This window comes from Osmerus eperlanus, chromosome 8 (genome assembly GCF_963692335.1).
Source record: "Osmerus eperlanus chromosome 8, fOsmEpe2.1, whole genome shotgun sequence".
NCBI lineage: Eukaryota > Metazoa > Chordata > Actinopteri > Osmeriformes > Osmeridae > Osmerus > Osmerus eperlanus.
This window is the reverse complement of record NC_085025.1, coordinates 9,243,407-9,260,883: the sequence shown is the minus strand read 5'-3', so window position 1 is coordinate 9,260,883 and position 17,477 is coordinate 9,243,407. Positions and strand designations below refer to the sequence as shown.

The 17,477-nt window shown below is 51.4% G+C and overlaps 1 protein-coding gene across 1 annotated transcript in view; it reads left to right on the top strand.

Moving 5' to 3' along the window:
- The first annotated feature begins 267 nt into the window (after positions 1–267).
- The window catches only part of tbc1d32 (TBC1 domain family, member 32), a 39,289-nt gene continuing 22,079 nt past the window's right edge, over positions 268–17,477 (top strand). Inside the window, exons 1-19 of the mRNA XM_062467813.1 lie at positions 268–458; positions 578–739; positions 955–1,129; positions 1,675–1,746; positions 1,973–2,098; positions 2,407–2,485; positions 2,573–2,676; positions 2,941–3,002; positions 3,095–3,245; positions 3,504–3,563; positions 3,669–3,771; positions 4,658–4,795; positions 5,177–5,266; positions 5,783–5,925; positions 7,133–7,260; positions 7,466–7,667; positions 8,689–8,771; positions 15,138–15,276; positions 16,556–16,643. Coding sequence (XP_062323797.1) covers positions 304–458; positions 578–739; positions 955–1,129; positions 1,675–1,746; positions 1,973–2,098; positions 2,407–2,485; positions 2,573–2,676; positions 2,941–3,002; positions 3,095–3,245; positions 3,504–3,563; positions 3,669–3,771; positions 4,658–4,795; positions 5,177–5,266; positions 5,783–5,925; positions 7,133–7,260; positions 7,466–7,667; positions 8,689–8,771; positions 15,138–15,276; positions 16,556–16,643 — 2,260 coding nt within the window. The 5' untranslated portion in view covers positions 268–303. The remainder of the gene's footprint in view (positions 459–577; positions 740–954; positions 1,130–1,674; positions 1,747–1,972; positions 2,099–2,406; positions 2,486–2,572; positions 2,677–2,940; positions 3,003–3,094; positions 3,246–3,503; positions 3,564–3,668; positions 3,772–4,657; positions 4,796–5,176; positions 5,267–5,782; positions 5,926–7,132; positions 7,261–7,465; positions 7,668–8,688; positions 8,772–15,137; positions 15,277–16,555; positions 16,644–17,477) is intronic.

Below are 17,477 nucleotides of genomic sequence, written 5' to 3'. Positions count from 1 at the left end.
GGATTGAGTTATTCCTGCAGCGACTTTATGTTGTCCGCAGTTCACTTGTGTCAGCAGAATGGCCGTATGGATACTGTACCATAATAAAATAAACAAACGTCACGTTATGTGTGATGTTGTGTTAAAAATCTAGACGCTGGCTAAGATGTGGTGTTGTTATTATGAAGCAACATTCTCAGAAATAAGTGTTGTCTGATTTTCTGCGGACACATTTGTAGGTAGCTTGCTAGCTAATGTTAGCATAGCTGACTAATGACTAAAGTTCCCCAGGAACATCAAGCCATTTGACACAACGTTGGGACCATGTCTCAGTTTACCGCTGAAGACGAGGCTGAGCTCCAGTCGCTGCTGAGACGGCTGCTGAAGAGCGTTAAGGACAGGATCTCAGGCGCACCTTCCATAGAGTGCGCTGAGGAGATCCTACTACACCTGGAGGAGACGGACAAGAACTTCCACAAGTAGGCAGGGATGAGGCAGTCATCAGTCTTCAGTATTAGAACGTCATAAAAAAATAAGGTCAAATATTTGCATCTCTGTCTTTCTCTCTCTACTTGCCCTCTCCTTTCTGCTCACCCAGTTATGAGTTTGTGAAGTACCTGCGTCAGTACGTGGAGAGCTCCGTGGGGCCAGTGGTGGAGGAGGAGACGGATAGCGGTGCCCGAGGAGAGGCCCACGCTGTGGGGCCAGGTCAGGACACCCTGGTACACGTCGTCACCAAGAAGACCAGGGAGTCTGCAGAGTGAGGATGAAGGCCAGGGGTGACGCTAACACATGGATAAGGGGACATGATTCACAGGGCTCCTGGCTAGACAGGGGTTCACTGTTGTAGATAGGCGGGGTGGGTGGGGGGCAGGATTCCTTGCAACAAAACCTACAAATGTCTGTTGAGGATAAGGATTAGATGAGACCATCTCTCTCTTCCTCTCATCTCTTCTCTCTTGTCCACCATGTCAGATACCACCAGATGATGCAGACCCTGAAGAACACCATGATGGTGGTGGTGGAGTCTCTGATCAACAGGTTTGAGGAAGACCAGCTGAGGAAGGAGGAGATGCACAGAGAGAGCCAGACAGAGCAGTCCAACAGTCACTACGACAACTGCTCCGACAGTGACTCTTCCTTCAACCAGGTAGAGGAGAGGGAGGGGGGGGAGGGAGGGTGATAGAGTTTGGGAAGGAGAGAGAGTGGGGAAGAGAGGGAGGATAATTTCATTTATTTCACTAGACAGCACTTCCTGGGAGAGACAGTTTTTTACAAGGAGCATCTGTCCAGAAAAGATCCCGGCCTGTGCCAACTGTAGTGTTCAGCTACTGTAGCATCCAGTTACTGTGTACCACAGCGCATTATGATTCAGTCTGTTGGTTCAGATGCCTCAGGGGGTTCAGTCCAGAACGGCTGGCAGGGTCCGTATTGATTTCTATAGAGCTAGATGTAGGACAGTGGAAATCCAGGATCAATAGTTTACATTTACATTTGAGTAATAGAGCTGATGCTTTTATCCAAAGCGACTGACAATAAGTAACCTTATGTAGAGTAAGTGAGCTGACTTTATATGCCAGTGGTTGTCAGTTCATTCACAGGTTATTGAATGGTTGGAGTTTTTACAAGGCTCCTAGTGGGGACTATTGGCCTGGCAGCTGCAGCGCAATGTAACAGCTTCATATGCACCTACAGAGTTATGCTTTCATCAAACAAGAGCAGCTGCAAGTTCTCGCAGAAAAGCTGGACCCAAGCCGACCTAAAGAGGTATTGTGCTGATGTTTTGTGGTGTTGTGTTGTGTTGTGTTAAAGGTGAGCCAGGAGGCCCTGCACACCCTGTGCTGTGTAGTGGTGTTGTGTTGTGTTGTGTGTAGGTGTGCCGGGAGGCCCTGCACACCCTGTGCTGTGTAGTGGTGTTGTGTTGTGTTGTGTGTAGGTGTGCCGGGAGGCCCTGCACACCCTGTGCTGTGTTAATGTGTTGTGTTGTGTTTAGGTGCGCTGGGAGGCCCTGCAGACACTGTGCTGTGCTCCCCCCTCCGACGTGCTGAGCTGTGAGAGCTGGAGTGGACTCCGTAGAACCCTCTCTGCTGCCCTGGCTGACCCTGACCCTGACCTAAGCGTAAGTCACCGACACTCTTGACCTTAGTGTACATCCCCTTGACTCCTGACCTATGCATCGGTCACCTTGACTGACATCAGTACAGTCCCTTTACTTTAATCATCTCGAAGGAAACCCATTTAATCAAACGTGTACTGTATCATCTTCTGTTTTGTGAACTGTCTCAGTTGTTTTTGCTCAGATAAGCTTTGTCCAGTCAACAATGTGCCATGTGTAGCTTCACGCTACCTTGGTGTCTGTTTCTACAAGGCTGCCCCCAGCTACTCTCTTTTCTACCGAGTCATTTCCTGTTGCTGTGATCCTCTTAGGACAAGGTCCTGCGATTCTTTGCTAAAACCTTCTCCTCCTCTCCTCTGAACGTAACCAGAGAGATCTACACCAGTCTAGGTTAGCTGATGCACCACCATTTACAGAACCTGTCATTTGGATGTAGTCTGTTGTAGATGATGCAACTCTTGACCTTTTGACCCCTAGCGAAGAGCCTAGAGTCTGACTTCCTTTACCACAAGCTGAGACTTCCTTCTGGTTCAGCTGGTCTGGACGTCAACAGGCCAGACATCACCAGGCTCCTCAAACAGGTAGAACATGATCCAATCTGTGGCATCACTGCAGTATTGAACCAGAGCCAGGACACATAACTCTGAGTATCGATCTAGTGATATTGTTCTTACTAGTAAATCATTTGTATAATCACAAGGAAAACTGTGTGTGTGCATTGATTTGCCAGTTATTTAGTTAACCTGGAATAAAGCAGATTTGAAAATGTAGGGTTCTAATTTAGTGATGTTCTGTATTATTGTAGTTTAGCAATGTTCTCACATTTGGGCTGTGCCTTTCTCCAGATGCGCCTGATGAACGACTTTCAAAAGGAAGTGTCAGCCTTCTGGATACGCCACCCTGAGAAGTCAGTTGTTCACCTTCCACTCACCCTCCATTCTGGATCTGATGCGTTTGTGTATTTAGCAGCCATGATGTCCATGATGTTTGACCCTGCAGATACATGGAGGAGATCATAGAGAGCACCTTCTCCCTCCTGACCCTCCACCAGCACCCCGGGCTGGGCCCCCAGGCCACAGAAAAGGCCCTGGAGCCCACCCACCTCCTGGGCCTGCTTGACATCAAGGCTTCCTGGTTCAAGAAGTGGATGGTAGAGTCTGACCATCCTCCAGTCAACACACTAAGCTTTTGTCTTGCTGGCTGTTGTTGGCTGGTTAACTAGGATAACCTCCCCTTTCTCTCTCTTTTCCCTATACCATCTCTCTCTCTCTCTCTCTCTCTCTCTCTCTCTCTCTCTCTCTCTCTCTCTCTCTCTCTCTCTCTCTCTCTCTCTCTCTCTCTCTCTCTCTCTCTCTCTCTCTCTCTCTCTCTCTCTCTCTCTCTCTCTCTCTCTGTCTCTCTCCCTCAGCATGGCTACTACAGCAGGACTGTTGTCTTCAGACTTCTGGATAGGAAGTACAAGTCTCTGGTGAGCGATTCGTGTGTGTGGGGGAGAGAGTGTAAGTGCATTCCATGCAGGTCCACCCGTTGTGGGGAGAGCGTGTGGTAGTAACTGGGTCCTCTGCTCTGCCAGACAGTGGCTGCTGTGCAGCAGTGCATCTGCTACTACGAGGCCTGTGACCAGGCCAGAGAGGAGACCACAGAGATGCTCCACAGCCTGGAGAGACAGCACATCAGTGAGTGACTGCCGGACAGGGATGTGCACCAGAGACAAGGGTCCTCCCCACCCCACCTGGACCCAGTGGGGCGGGGGGGGGGGGGGGGGGGGGGGGTTGGGTGGCAGGCTAGAAACGAAGGAGGGAGGCCAAAACAAGACAGAGATAGGGAAACAAGGAGGTCAGTGTAACAAGATATAGACAGGAGGAAAGGAGATCAGAATACTGTACCAGCACCCCAGGCCATACCTGGGATACTCCTCGCACACAGGTGGGGTGACCTGACACACACTGCACCCTCTCATTACTGTGATGAATACGTTTGACCTCAGCATCTAATCTAGAAATGTGTCTGTGTCACTCAATTCAGAGCTCATCATGCTGACACGGCAGTATCTGCTGGACAATACATTATCTCAAAACTGGAGGCTTGGTTTCAGCCATTAAGCCCTACCTTGGGCTGTGGCCAGCCTCTTTTACTGCCAATCCATTTTCTTAGATATTGTACGTACACTTAGAATATAGTCAGTGAAAACCGACTTATCTTTGTCCAGATAAACTGGCTGATACTTGATGGAAGAACGAGGGAGGGGAGGGAGGGGCAGATGAGGAGGCGAGACGGAGAGAGAGATTGTGTGTTGAGCGTGGCCGGCGTTATCTCCACCGCTGCAGCTGTCGGAAGGAGATAGTTGGGAGACAGAGAGTCACGCCTGTGGTGTTGACCTTGTGCAGGAGCACAGCACATTCAGTCACCCCTGGCCCGGTGATAAACCTCACAGACAGACACAGCAGTGCAGCCCCCATGAGTCCCTCTGACCGTGAGGTCCCTCTGACTGTCCTGTCTCAGCAGCAGGTGTGTGTTCTGTTCTCACGGGTGTGTGTGTGTGTGTGTCTCTCTCTCTCTCAGACCCACCCCAGAGGAGTATGTACACCAGGAGAGAGTTGGAGTATGCATACTTCGTCCACTCTCTGTGTGTTCTAGGAAGGCTCCTCATGTACGCCAACGGCAGGAAGCTCTTCCCCATCAAAGTCAGGAGGCGGAAAGGTGCACTTTCTTTTTATTTATTTTTATTATGTATTTAGTCATTGCTTTTTTTGTTTTGGTATTTTATTGTAAAGTCCTTTATACATGATTCTTCTATATATAAAACATAGACATGTTTCAACCTTGGATGTATGACTGAATGAGTAGTTGGTCCTTTATTAATCCTAACAGGAAATGTGACTTTCCGGTCTTTATAAGTTCTTCCCTGGAGTCAAAGTTAACGTATGAACTAACCTTGTAGACTACTTCCTGCTATCACCACAGGGAGTTTTCTTGAATGTTGCAATCCCTCTGGTTCCTCATACCGCACCCCACAGCCCTCCCCACTCCCTCCCAAGCTGCTCCCCCGCTAATGACCCGTGTGTCATCTTCCGCTTCCAGAGCCCGTCACCCTGGCCGACCTGGTGGTCATCCTGATAAGAATACTGTACCAGCACCCCAGGCCATACCTGGGATACTCCTCGCACACAGGTGGGGTGACCTGACACACACTGCACCCTCTCATTACTGTGATGAATACGTTTGACCTCAGCATCTAATCTAGAAATGTGTCTGTGTCACTCAATTCAGAGCTCATCATGCTGACACGGCAGTATCTGCTGGACAATACATTATCTCCAAACTGGAGGCTTGGTTTCAGCCATTAAACCCTACCTTGGGCTGTGGCCAGCCTCTTTTACTGCCAATCCATTTTCTTAGATATTGTACGTACACTTAGAATATAGTCAGTGAAAACCGACTTATCTTTGTCCAGATAAACTGGCTGATACTTGATGGAATGTTCACTAGAATGTCAGAATGATAACAAGCGCCGGGTGTGTACATGTGCGACTGTGTGTGCAGGCATGTGTACACGTGTTTGTGTTTATCTACGTATATGTACAGGCTCTCTTTTGTGTGTCTGTGTGTACCTCTGTTTCCATGCTAACGTGAGTGTGTGAGAGTGTACATCTCTTGACTGTCTGCTCTGTGTGTGTCTCTGTCCAGCCTCCCTGTCTCCCACCTGCCTGGTCAGGGAGGTGCTGGGCACCGTGTGTGACAGCACGGAGTCTGTGGTGGAGGGTCTGTTTCAGACCCCGGTCCTCCTCACCCTGATGGCCCCCATCGTCAGCCTGCTCAAGGGCCAGCAGGTCAGGCTCTCCACCTCTCCACCGCTCTACCTCCACCTCTCTTACCTCTACCTCTCTTACCTCTACCTCTCCACCTTTCTACCTCCACCTCTCTTACCTCTACCTCTCCACCTTTCTACCTCCACCTCTCTTACCTCCACCTCTCCACCTTTCTACCTCCACCTCTCTTACCTCCACCTCTCTTACCTCTACCTCTCCACCTTTCTACCTCCACCTCTCTTACCTCTACCTCTCCACCTTTCTACCTCCACCTCTCTTACCTCCACCTCTCCACCTTTCTACCTCCACCTCTCTTACCTCCACCTCTCCACCTTTCTACCTCCACCTCTCTTACCTCCACCTCTCTTACCTCTACCTCTCCACCTTTCTACCTCCACCTCTCTTACCTCTACCTCTCCACCTTTCTACCTCCACCTCTCTTACCTCCACCTCTCCACCTTTCTACCTCCACCTCTCTACCTCTCCACCTTTCTACCTCCACCTCTCTTACCTCCACCTCTCCACCTTTCTACCTCCACCTCTCTACCTCTCCACCTTTCTACCTCCACCTCTCTTACCTCCACCTCTCCACCTTTCTACCTCCACCTCTCTACCTCTCCACCTTTCTACCTCCACCTCTCTTACCTCCACCTCTCCACCTTTCTACCTCCACCTCTCTACCTCTCCACCTTTGTACTTTCACCACTCCACATCAGCCTCTCTTCTAGACTTATATTTCCTCCTCCACCTCTCCTTTACAACTTCTCTGGAAAAACAAGTAAGACCAGAGTTGCATCATGATTGTTTTAGGGCAACATAAAAACACCCAGTTAATTTGGGTACGTCTTAGAGTATACTTGTAAATCATTCAACAAGTCCTAAAACACAAGACAACCTTTAAAAACAAGCATCTCCAGTACATTGACTATATCTATGATGAACAGACTATGGAACTGGGACCAGAAGCTCAAACAATCAAATTGAATTGTTCAGACTGTAGTTTTGCTTCATTTCCCCCCTCAGACTCATTATGTAAAATATAACAAAATATCCAATCCACACTCCATCATGTTTATAATAATTGCCTGGCAGTCCCAGTAACATTTCCAGGGTGATGTTATTGTGGTTAAGCATAGGCCCATAGTACAGGGCTACCTCTCTCTCTCTGGCACGTTGGTATTCATCCCACATGACACCTAAAGCAATTTCAATTTGTTTTGTGTCACAGGCCAAATTAAACTGCCCGGCGACAACGTTGATTCACATAGCAGACACTCTGGCCAGGATGGCCAGCGCTCAGGGGGGGCTGTCTCTGTTCCTGCATGAGCGGAGTCTGGAGGTGACAGAGGGCCAGGGGTAAGGACAGCTCATTAGACACACACAACGCTCATTTCCTGTCCCTTATTATGAATAATGACCCTCTCTCACCTCCGACTGAGAAACTCACTCTCCCGGAGATTTCAGGGTTTTAATCTACATTTTTTAAATTGAACACAAAAGCGCTGACGTCGAGCGTGCGAAGAAAAAGTGTTCCGGTGATAGTCATTTCCTCTCCCTCCAGTATCCCAGCTGCCCACGCCATCGTCCAGTTCACCCAGAGGCTCCTGGGTAGAGAGTTCCCCTGGCTGGGCGAGGGGGAGGCATGGCACGGCGTCTGCGGCGCCTTCGTCTTCGTGTGTCGGCAGATGTACAACACCTGCGAGGGGCTGCAGGAGCTCCGCCCCTACGCCCTGCAGGACGTCCTGGCCAGCGCCTGGAAACAGGTACCACACAGTACCCGAGGGGGGCTCCCGGGGACCCTCGTGAGCCCAGCCAGGAGGGACTTGTTTCAGACAGAGATGACCGGCTGTGGAGCGCAGACATAAACACAGTTGAAAAGATAGCGTGTGTCACTCACAACTAGTAAACTAGTTTAACGTTGTTGTTATGAACCAGTACCAACCTGTCTGCACCTTTTTAAGGAGCAATGGCATGCCCATCCCATAGTATGACACAGTACTACTGTGTGTCCTAAATAGGCATAATGACTGCCACAGTACATATTATGTAAGCACAGTATCTACCTAAGTTTAGCTAGTCGATGAAATGAGCTGGAGGGTCAGGTTCAGCAGGTTAAACAGCGCCCCCCTCGTCCCACCTGCGGGGACAACCACACCCGGGCACGTCCCAATCCTTACACTGATATTGGCCGGGTTTCCCAGATTCGTTAAGAAGCTCTTAACGCTATGAGCTTCTTAGGAGCGTTCTAAGAGCGTTCTAGAGCGTTCTTAGAACGTTCCTAAGAAGCTCTTAGCGTTAAGAGCTTCTTAACGAATCTGGGAAACCCTGCCAATGCCTGCTGGGATTGCCACTTCAACGGTCAACTTTCACCAACGGCATTTTGGCAGAATCTCTGTTTGCGCCATATCACAAAGGATTGCTTAAGCATTTTCAAAGCTTTTATGACTCTGTCATGTTTCCAAATCACAACTGCTCCCAATAACAGTAAACATGTTACATAAGGAACCCTGCAGTGAAACGACTTGAGGTCAAAAGTTGGTCAGACATCTTCAGGGGTATCAGGGGATACATTCAGGTCACACCATAATAATCTAACAGTAGTCACCAGTATTACTAGTCATTGATTAGCATGTAGTACTGTCTGCATTTTAACTGTATGACACTATGACCTGTGAGACACCAGACAGGGTGTGATCCCACCCACCCACACCCACATCCTGCATTCCATCAGCTTTGATAAACTCATCTAACAATGAGTATTGTTTCCTGTTGGCCGTGTCCCAGACCAGCTCCCAGTCAGAGAGCATCTCCACTCCCACTCCTGGAGCAGAAGCTAGAAACGCCTCCCAGGAACTACACAACCACAGGTGAGTAACCTGCTCCTCCAACACCATCATCGTCCTCCAACCCCTCCTCCTCATCAACACCATCATCCTCCTCCAACCCCTCCTCCTCATCAACACCATCATCCTCCTCCAACCCCTCCTCCTCATCAACACCATCATCCTCCTCCAACCCCTCCTCCTCATCAACACCATCATCCTCCTCCAACCCCTCCTCCTCATCAACACCATCATCCTCCTCCAACCCCTCCTCCTCATCAACACCATCATCCTCCTCCAACCCCTCCTCCTCATCAACACCATCATCCTCCTCCAACCCCTCCTCCTCATCAACACCATCATCCTCCTCCAACACCTCCTCCTCATCAACACCATCATCCTCCTCCAACCCCTCCTCCTCATCAACACCATCATCCTCCTCCAACCCCTCCTCCTCATCAACACCATCATCCTCCTCCAACCCCTCCTCCTCATCAACACCATCATCCTCCTCCAACCCCTCCTCCTCATCAACACCATCATCGTCCTCCAACCCCTCCTCCTCATCAACACCATCATCCTCCTCCAACCCCTCCTCCTCATCAACAACATCATCCTCCTCCAACCCCTCCTCCTCATCAACACCATCATCCTCCTCCAACCCCTCCTCCTCATCAACACCATCATCCTCCTCCAACCCCTCCTCCTCATCAACACCATCATCCTCCTCCAACCCCTCCTCCTCATCAACACCATCATCCTCCTCCAACCCCTCCTCCTCATCAACACCATCATCCTCCTCCAACCCCTCCTCCTCATCAACACCATCATCCTCCTCCAACCCCTCCTCCTCATCAACACCATCATCCTCCTCCAACCCCTCCTCCTCATCAACACCATCATCCTCCTCCAACCCCTCCTCCTCATCAACACCATCATCCTCCTCCAACACCTCCTCCTCATCAACACCATCATCCTCCTCCAACCCCTCCTCCTCATCAACACCATCATCCTCCTCCAACCCCTCCTCCTCATCAACACCATCATCCTCCTCCAACCCCTCCTCCTCATCAACACCATCATCCTCCTCCAACCCCTCCTCCTCATCAACACCATCATCGTCCTCCAACCCCTCCTCCTCATCAACACCATCATCCTCCTCCAACCCCTCCTCCTCATCAACAACATCATCCTCCTCCAACCCCTCCTCCTCATCAACACCATCATCCTCCTCCAACCCCTCCTCCTCATCAACACCATCATCCTCCTCCAACCCCTCCTCCTCATCAACACCATCATCCTCCTCCAACCCCTCCTCCTCATCAACACCATCATCCTCCTCCAACCCCTCCTCCTCATCAACACCATCATCCTCCTCCAACCCCTCCTCCTCATCAACACCATCATCTCCTCCAACCCCTCCTCCTCATCAACACCATCATCCTCCTCCAACCCCTCCTCCTCATCAACACCATCATCCTCCTCCAACCCCTCCTCCTCATCAACACCATCATCCTCCTCCAACCCCTCCTCCTCATCAACACCATCATCCTCCTCCAACCCCTCCTCCTCATCAACACCATCATCCTCCTCCAACCCCTCCTCCTCATCAACACCATCATCCTCCTCCAACCCCTCCTCCTCATCAACACCATCATCCTCCTCCAACCCCTCCTCCTCATCAACAACATCATCCTCCTCCAACCCCTCCTCCTCATCAACACCATCATCCTCCTCCAACCCCTCCTCCTCATCAACACCATTATCCTCCTCCAACCCCTCCTCCTCATCAACAACATCATCCTCCTCCAACACCTCCTCCTCATCAACACCATCATCCTCCTCCAACCCCTCCTCCTCATCAACACCATCATCCTCCTCCAACCCCTCCTCCTCATCAACACCATCATCCTCCTCCAACCCCTCCTCCTCATCAACACCATCATCCTCCTCCAACCCCTCCTCCTCATCAACACCATCATCCTCCTCCAACCCCTCCTCCTCATCAACACCATCATCCTCCTCCAACCCCTCCTCCTCATCAACACCATCATCCTCCTCCAACCCCTCCTCCTCATCAACAACATCATCCTCCTCCAACCCCTCCTCCTCATCAACACCATCATCCTCCTCCAACCCCTCCTCCTCATCAACACCATCATCCTCCTCCAACCCCTCCTCCTCATCAACACCATCATCCTCCTCCAACCCCTCCTCCTCATCAACACCATCATCCTCCTCCAACCCCTCCTCCTCATCAACACCATCATCCTCCTCCAACCCCTCCTCCTCATCAACACCATCATCCTCCTCCAACCCCTCCTCCTCATCAACACCATCATCCTCCTCCAACCCCTCCTCCTCATCAACACCATCATCCTCCTCCAACCCCTCCTCCTCATCAACACCATCATCCTCCTCCAACCCCTCCTCCTCATCAACACCATCATCCTCCTCCAACCCCTCCTCCTCATCAACACCATCATCCTCCTCCAACCCCTCCTCCTCATCAACACCATCATCCTCCTCCAACCCCTCCTCCTCATCAACACCATCATCCTCCTCCAACCCCTCCTCCTCATCAACACCATCATCCTCCTCCAACCCCTCCTCCTCATCAACACCATCATCCTCCTCCAACCCCTCCTCCTCATCAACACCATCATCCTCCTCCAACCCCTCCTCCTCATCAACACCATCATCCTCCTCCAACCCCTCCTCCTCATCAACACCATCATCTCCTCCAACCCCTCCTCCTCATCAACACCATCATCCTCCTCCAACCCCTCCTCCTCATCAACACCATCATCCTCCTCCAACCCCTCCTCCTCATCAACACCATCATCCTCCTCCAACCCCTCCTCCTCATCAACACCATCATCCTCCTCCAACCCCTCCTCCTCATCAACACCATCATCTCCTCCAACCCCTCCTCCTCATCAACACCATCATCCTCCTCCAACCCCTCCTCCTCATCAACACCATCATCCTCCTCCAACCCCTCCTCCTCATCAACACCATCATCCTCCTCCAACCCCTCCTCCTCATCAACACCATCATCCTCCTCCAACCCCTCCTCCTCATCAACACCATCATCCTCCTCCAACCCCTCCTCCTCATCAACACCATCATCCTCCTCCAACCCCTCCTCCTCATCAACACCATCATCCTCCTCCAACCCCTCCTCCTCATCAACACCATCATCCTCCTCCAACCCCTCCTCCTCATCAACACATCATCCTCCTCCAACCCCTCCTCCTCATCAACACCATCATCCTCCTCCAACCCTCCTCCTCATCAACACCATCATCCTCCTCCAACCCCTCCTCCTCATCAACACCATCATCCTCCTCCAACCCCTCCTCCTCATCAACACCATCATCCTCCTCCAACCCCTCCTCCTCATCAACACCATCATCCTCCTCCAACCCCTCCTCCTCATCAACACCATCATCCTCCTCCAACCCCTCCTCCTCATCAACACCATCATCCTCCTCCAACCCCTCCTCCTCATCAACACCATCATCCTCCTCCAACCCCTCCTCCTCATCAACACCATCATCCTCCTCCAACCCCTCCTCCTCATCAACACCATCATCCTCCTCCAACCCCTCCTCCTCATCAACACCATCATCCTCCTCCAACCCCTCCTCCTCATCAACACCATCATCCTCCTCCAACCCCTCCTCCTCATCAACACCATCATCCTCCTCCAACCCCTCCTCCTCATCAACACCATCATCCTCCTCCAACCCCTCCTCCTCATCAACACCATCATCCTCCTCCAACCCCTCCTCCTCATCAACACCATCATCCTCCTCCAACCCCTCCTCCTCATCAACACCATCATCCTCCTCCAACCCCTCCTCCTCATCAACACCATCATCCTCCTCCAACCCCTCCTCCTCATCAACACCATCATCCTCCTCCAACCCCTCCTCCTCATCAACACCATCATCCTCCTCCAACCCCTCCTCCTCATCAACACCATCATCCTCCTCCAACCCCTCCTCCTCATCAACACCATCATCCTCCTCCAACCCCTCCTCCTCATCAACACCATCATCCTCCTCCAACCCCTCCTCCTCATCAACACCATCATCCTCCTCCAACCCCTCCTCCTCATCAACACCATCATCCTCCTCCAACCCCTCCTCCTCATCAACACCATCATCCTCCTCCAACCCCTCCTCCTCATCAACACCATCATCCTCCTCCAACCCCTCCTCCTCATCAACACCATCATCCTCCTCCAACCCCTCCTCCTCATCAACACCATCATCCTCCTCCAACCCCTCCTCCTCATCAACACCATCATCCTCCTCCAACCCCTCCTCCTCATCAACACCATCATCCTCCTCCAACCCCTCCTCCTCATCAACACCATCATCCTCCTCCAACCCCTCCTCCTCATCAACACCATCATCCTCCTCCAACCCCTCCTCCTCATCAACACCATCATCCTCCTCCAACCCCTCCTCCTCATCAACACCATCATCCTCCTCCAACCCCTCCTCCTCATCAACACCATCATCCTCCTCCAACCCCTCCTCCTCATCAACACCATCATCCTCCTCCAACCCCTCCTCCTCATCAACACCATCATCCTCCTCCAACCCCTCCTCCTCATCAACACCATCATCCTCCTCCAACCCCTCCTCCTCATCAACACCATCATCCTCCTCCAACCCCTCCTCCTCATCAACACCATCATCCTCCTCCAACCCCTCCTCCTCATCAACACCATCATCCTCCTCCAACCCCTCCTCCTCATCAACACCATCATCCTCCTCCAACCCCTCCTCCTCATCAACACCATCATCCTCCTCCAACCCCTCCTCCTCATCAACACCATCATCCTCCTCCAACCCCTCCTCCTCATCAACACCATCATCCTCCTCCAACCCCTCCTCCTCATCAACACCATCATCCTCCTCCAACCCCTCCTCCTCATCAACACCATCATCCTCCTCCAACCCCTCCTCCTCATCAACACCATCATCCTCCTCCAACCCCTCCTCCTCATCAACACCATCATCCTCCTCCAACCCCTCCTCCTCATCAACACCATCATCCTCCTCCAACCCCTCCTCCTCATCAACACCATCATCCTCCTCCAACCCCTCCTCCTCATCAACACCATCATCCTCCTCCAACCCCTCCTCCTCATCAACACCATCATCCTCCTCCAACCCCAACACCATCATCCTCCTCCAACCCCTCCTCCTCATCAACACCATCATCCTCCTCCAACCCCTCCTCCTCATCAACACCATCATCCTCCTCCAACCCCTCCTCCTCATCAACACCATCATCCTCCTCCAACCCCTCCTCCTCATCAACACCATCATCCTCCTCCAACCCCTCCTCCTCATCAACACCATCATCCTCCTCCAACCCCTCCTCCTCATCAACACCATCATCCTCCTCCAACCCCTCCTCCTCATCAACACCATCATCCTCCTCCAACCCCTCCTCCTCATCAACACCATCATCCTCCTCCAACCCCTCCTCCTCATCAAAACATCATCCTCCTCCAACACCTCCTCCTCATCAACACCATCATCCTCCTCCAACCCCTCCTCCTCATCAACACCATCATCCTCCTCCAACCCCTCCTCCTCATCAACAACATCATCCTCCTCCAACCCCTCCTCCTCATCAACAACATCAGTCTCCACCTCCCTCCAGCGCCAACAGCCTCCGTCTCATCCACCTTTCTCCTCTAACATCCTCTAACACCACCATTGTCCCCTTTCCTCTCTCCTCCTCTTCCTCTTCCTCTGTCTTCCTCTTCTCTGTCTTCCTCTTCCTCTGTCTTCCTCTTCCTCTGTCTTCCTCTTCCTCTGTCCTCCTCTTCCTCTGTCCTCCTCTTCCTCTGTCTTCCCCTTCCTCTGTCTTCCTCTTCCTCTGTCCTCCTCTTCCTCTGTCCTCCTCTTCCTCTGTCTTCCTCTTCCTCTGTCCTCCTCTTCCTCTGTCCTCCTCTTCCTCTGTCCTCCTCTTCCTCTGTCTTCCTCTTCCTCTGTCCTCCTCTTCCTCCTCCACATGTTTTACCTCTGTGTTTTCTCTCTCTTTCATTGTCTTGTTCTGTCAGTTTGTACCACCAGGGTTGTATTGTACGAACCTGGGAGCACTTCTTGACACTCACTGTTTCCCTTACTCATGGTGACAAGTCACAACATCACACAGATTCATCAATGGCTTTGATGAAGAGAGTTACCCATCTAACCCATCTCTCTTTTTCTCCCTCGCTCCCTCTCTGTTCTCTCTCTCTCTCTCTCTCTCTCTCTCTCTCTCTCTCTCTCTCTCTCTCTCTCTCTCTCTCTCTCTCTCTCTCTCTCTCTCTGTCTCTCTGTCTCTGTCTCTGTCTCTGTCTCTGTCTCTCTCTCTGCTCTCTCTATCTCTCCTCAGCCTTGTGTGGGAGGAGACTCTTCTGGACAACCTGCTGAACTTTGCTGCCACTCCTAGAGGAGTGCTTCTCCTGCAGCAGACAGGAGCCCTCAGCGAGTGCGTCTCCTACATGTTCTCACGCTTCACCCAGAAACTCCAGGTACCCGCAGGCAGCTCCACCTCACCATCAGCCGCAGCCAAGCCCCAGAGCCGAGCCCTAACCCCAACCCTCAACACACATACCACCATCTAGGATGGTGCCTGTGAAATTGTGTTTTTTAAAAACAGTTTGCCCAAAACACTCTCAACACCTAAGCAACCACAGCCGGGCCTGAGTGCCTAGTGTAGCAGCACTGGCCCAGCACACAGACCACTCACTGCAGAGAGTGGAGACATCTTCAGAAAGCCAGCCACCGACAAGGAAATACTGATGACCCAAGCACACGGTTAGCTCTCCAGCTCAAGCAGGCTGAGGAGTGATCCTCCCCCCTGGTCCCCCCCCCCCCTCTAATCAGTATTGTGCAGAGCTGTGCTGCTCCTCCTACATGCTGCTTGATGCATGGATGTCTTCTCAAGTGCTGCCGTGTTAATGCATCTCTCCTGTCTGGCGTGCCTGCTGGACGCCAGACATGACATTCAGGCGCATGCTCAGCGCTCCTAGCTCAGCGCTCCTAGCTCCACGCTGCAGGCCTCGTGCATCTCCAGCAGGTCTAATTGACTGCTTTTGTTTACAATCTGCTGTTACAGTAATTGCCTCCCTGGTTTCCCTCGTTTTCACTGCAGAATGTAATTAAGATCAGCTATTCTTAGCTTCCCGCCTCTTGTCCAAGTAATTAGTTCAGGCTCTTTACACTCAATATCTATTTGCGTGTTTTTTGATTTTCAACATCTTGGAATCGCAAATCTGCTGTTTGCGATTCTGCTGCTTCGGTGTGTGTTGTTGGATTAGAGATGCTCAGTGTTTCAGCACAGTAGGCCAGGATGTATACAAAATTAATCGAACATCTATATTCATAATGATGGTGAAACAGTACTTTGATGTGAAGCTTTCCCTGTCCTAAGGTGTCTGACACATGCTACATACTTAAGTGTGCTGTTATCTTCACTTTTTCACACCGTTTTTAGAGTTTATGATTTACATAAAATCAATTATGTTTACGAAAATACATTTGGTACAGCTGAATGCCGAGGTTTATAATAATAATCCCGGCTCAATTCATTGCTTTCCATTTATTTAGTAAACAAATACACAACAATGGGACTCTCTCTCACACACACGCACTCTCTCTAAAATATATATACAGATCCCTTTCTCTATTTCTTCTAAGAGCTACACACACACGCACACACACACACACACACCACAAAGAACATGATGATCCCAGGCAGAAGCCCCTCAGGCTGAGAGGCTTCTGTTATGTGCACACCTGTGATTCCAGGTGAGCTGCTGTGAGAAGTCTGGCTATGGCGTGATGGTGACCCAGGTGGCAGCTACTGCCCCGGGTGTGCGGGCTCTACACAGCTCAGGTACCCAACCCTGCCTGCTCACACCCAGCTAATTACCCTCTCACACAAACCTAGCCCTAACCCCCCCTCCGTCCCCCCCCCCCCCCGTCCCAGACTTGTCTGATGGCTATCTGTTGTGTGGGCGTGTGTACGTGTGGTGTGTGTTTGCAGGGTTCGTGCAGGCCCTGGTGGTGGAGATGTGGGCGGCGCTGGAGTGCGGCAGGGAGGACGTAAAGGATGGGTCCAGCCCAGGTCCGCCCCTATGGACCCGGTCGACAGGAGCTGCCTCAAGGTACGCCTGTGTGCGTGGGTGTGTGCCTTCCCGCGCGTGCGTGCGTGTGCAAATGTGCGTTGCGTGCAGGTGTATGCAGGTGTGTTTTGGGCAGGCGTGTGTGTGTGGGAATGTGTGCACCGGTACGTGAGTGCATGTGTGTTTTGATTGTGAGAGCTGTGTGTTTATGTATGTATGTGTGTGTGTGTGTCATAATCCAGCAGTCCTGTGCTAGCTTCAGGTTCCTGTACATCCCGTCCTCTCTATATTCCAAGCAGCAAGCGGCTCCACGCTCCCCTGCACACCATTAAACACCACCAGCGAAGGACGGGGTGACAGAACAGTGTTGCTTTTTCAATTAGTTTTGTTATTTGTTTTTCGCTTGAGAGCCTCTAAAGCCAGGCTAGTGGTGTGCGGAGTGCTGCAGGAGACAGATAACCATCAGGATGTCAGCTATTGGATCTAAATCCCATCTTCAGTATTCGGTCCAATCACTTTATAATCTTCTCATTCAGACCCAGCTGGTGTTCAGTCAGTCAGTCAGAGTTGTTTGTTGGTCCTGCGAAGGTCCCGCCTCTGCCACG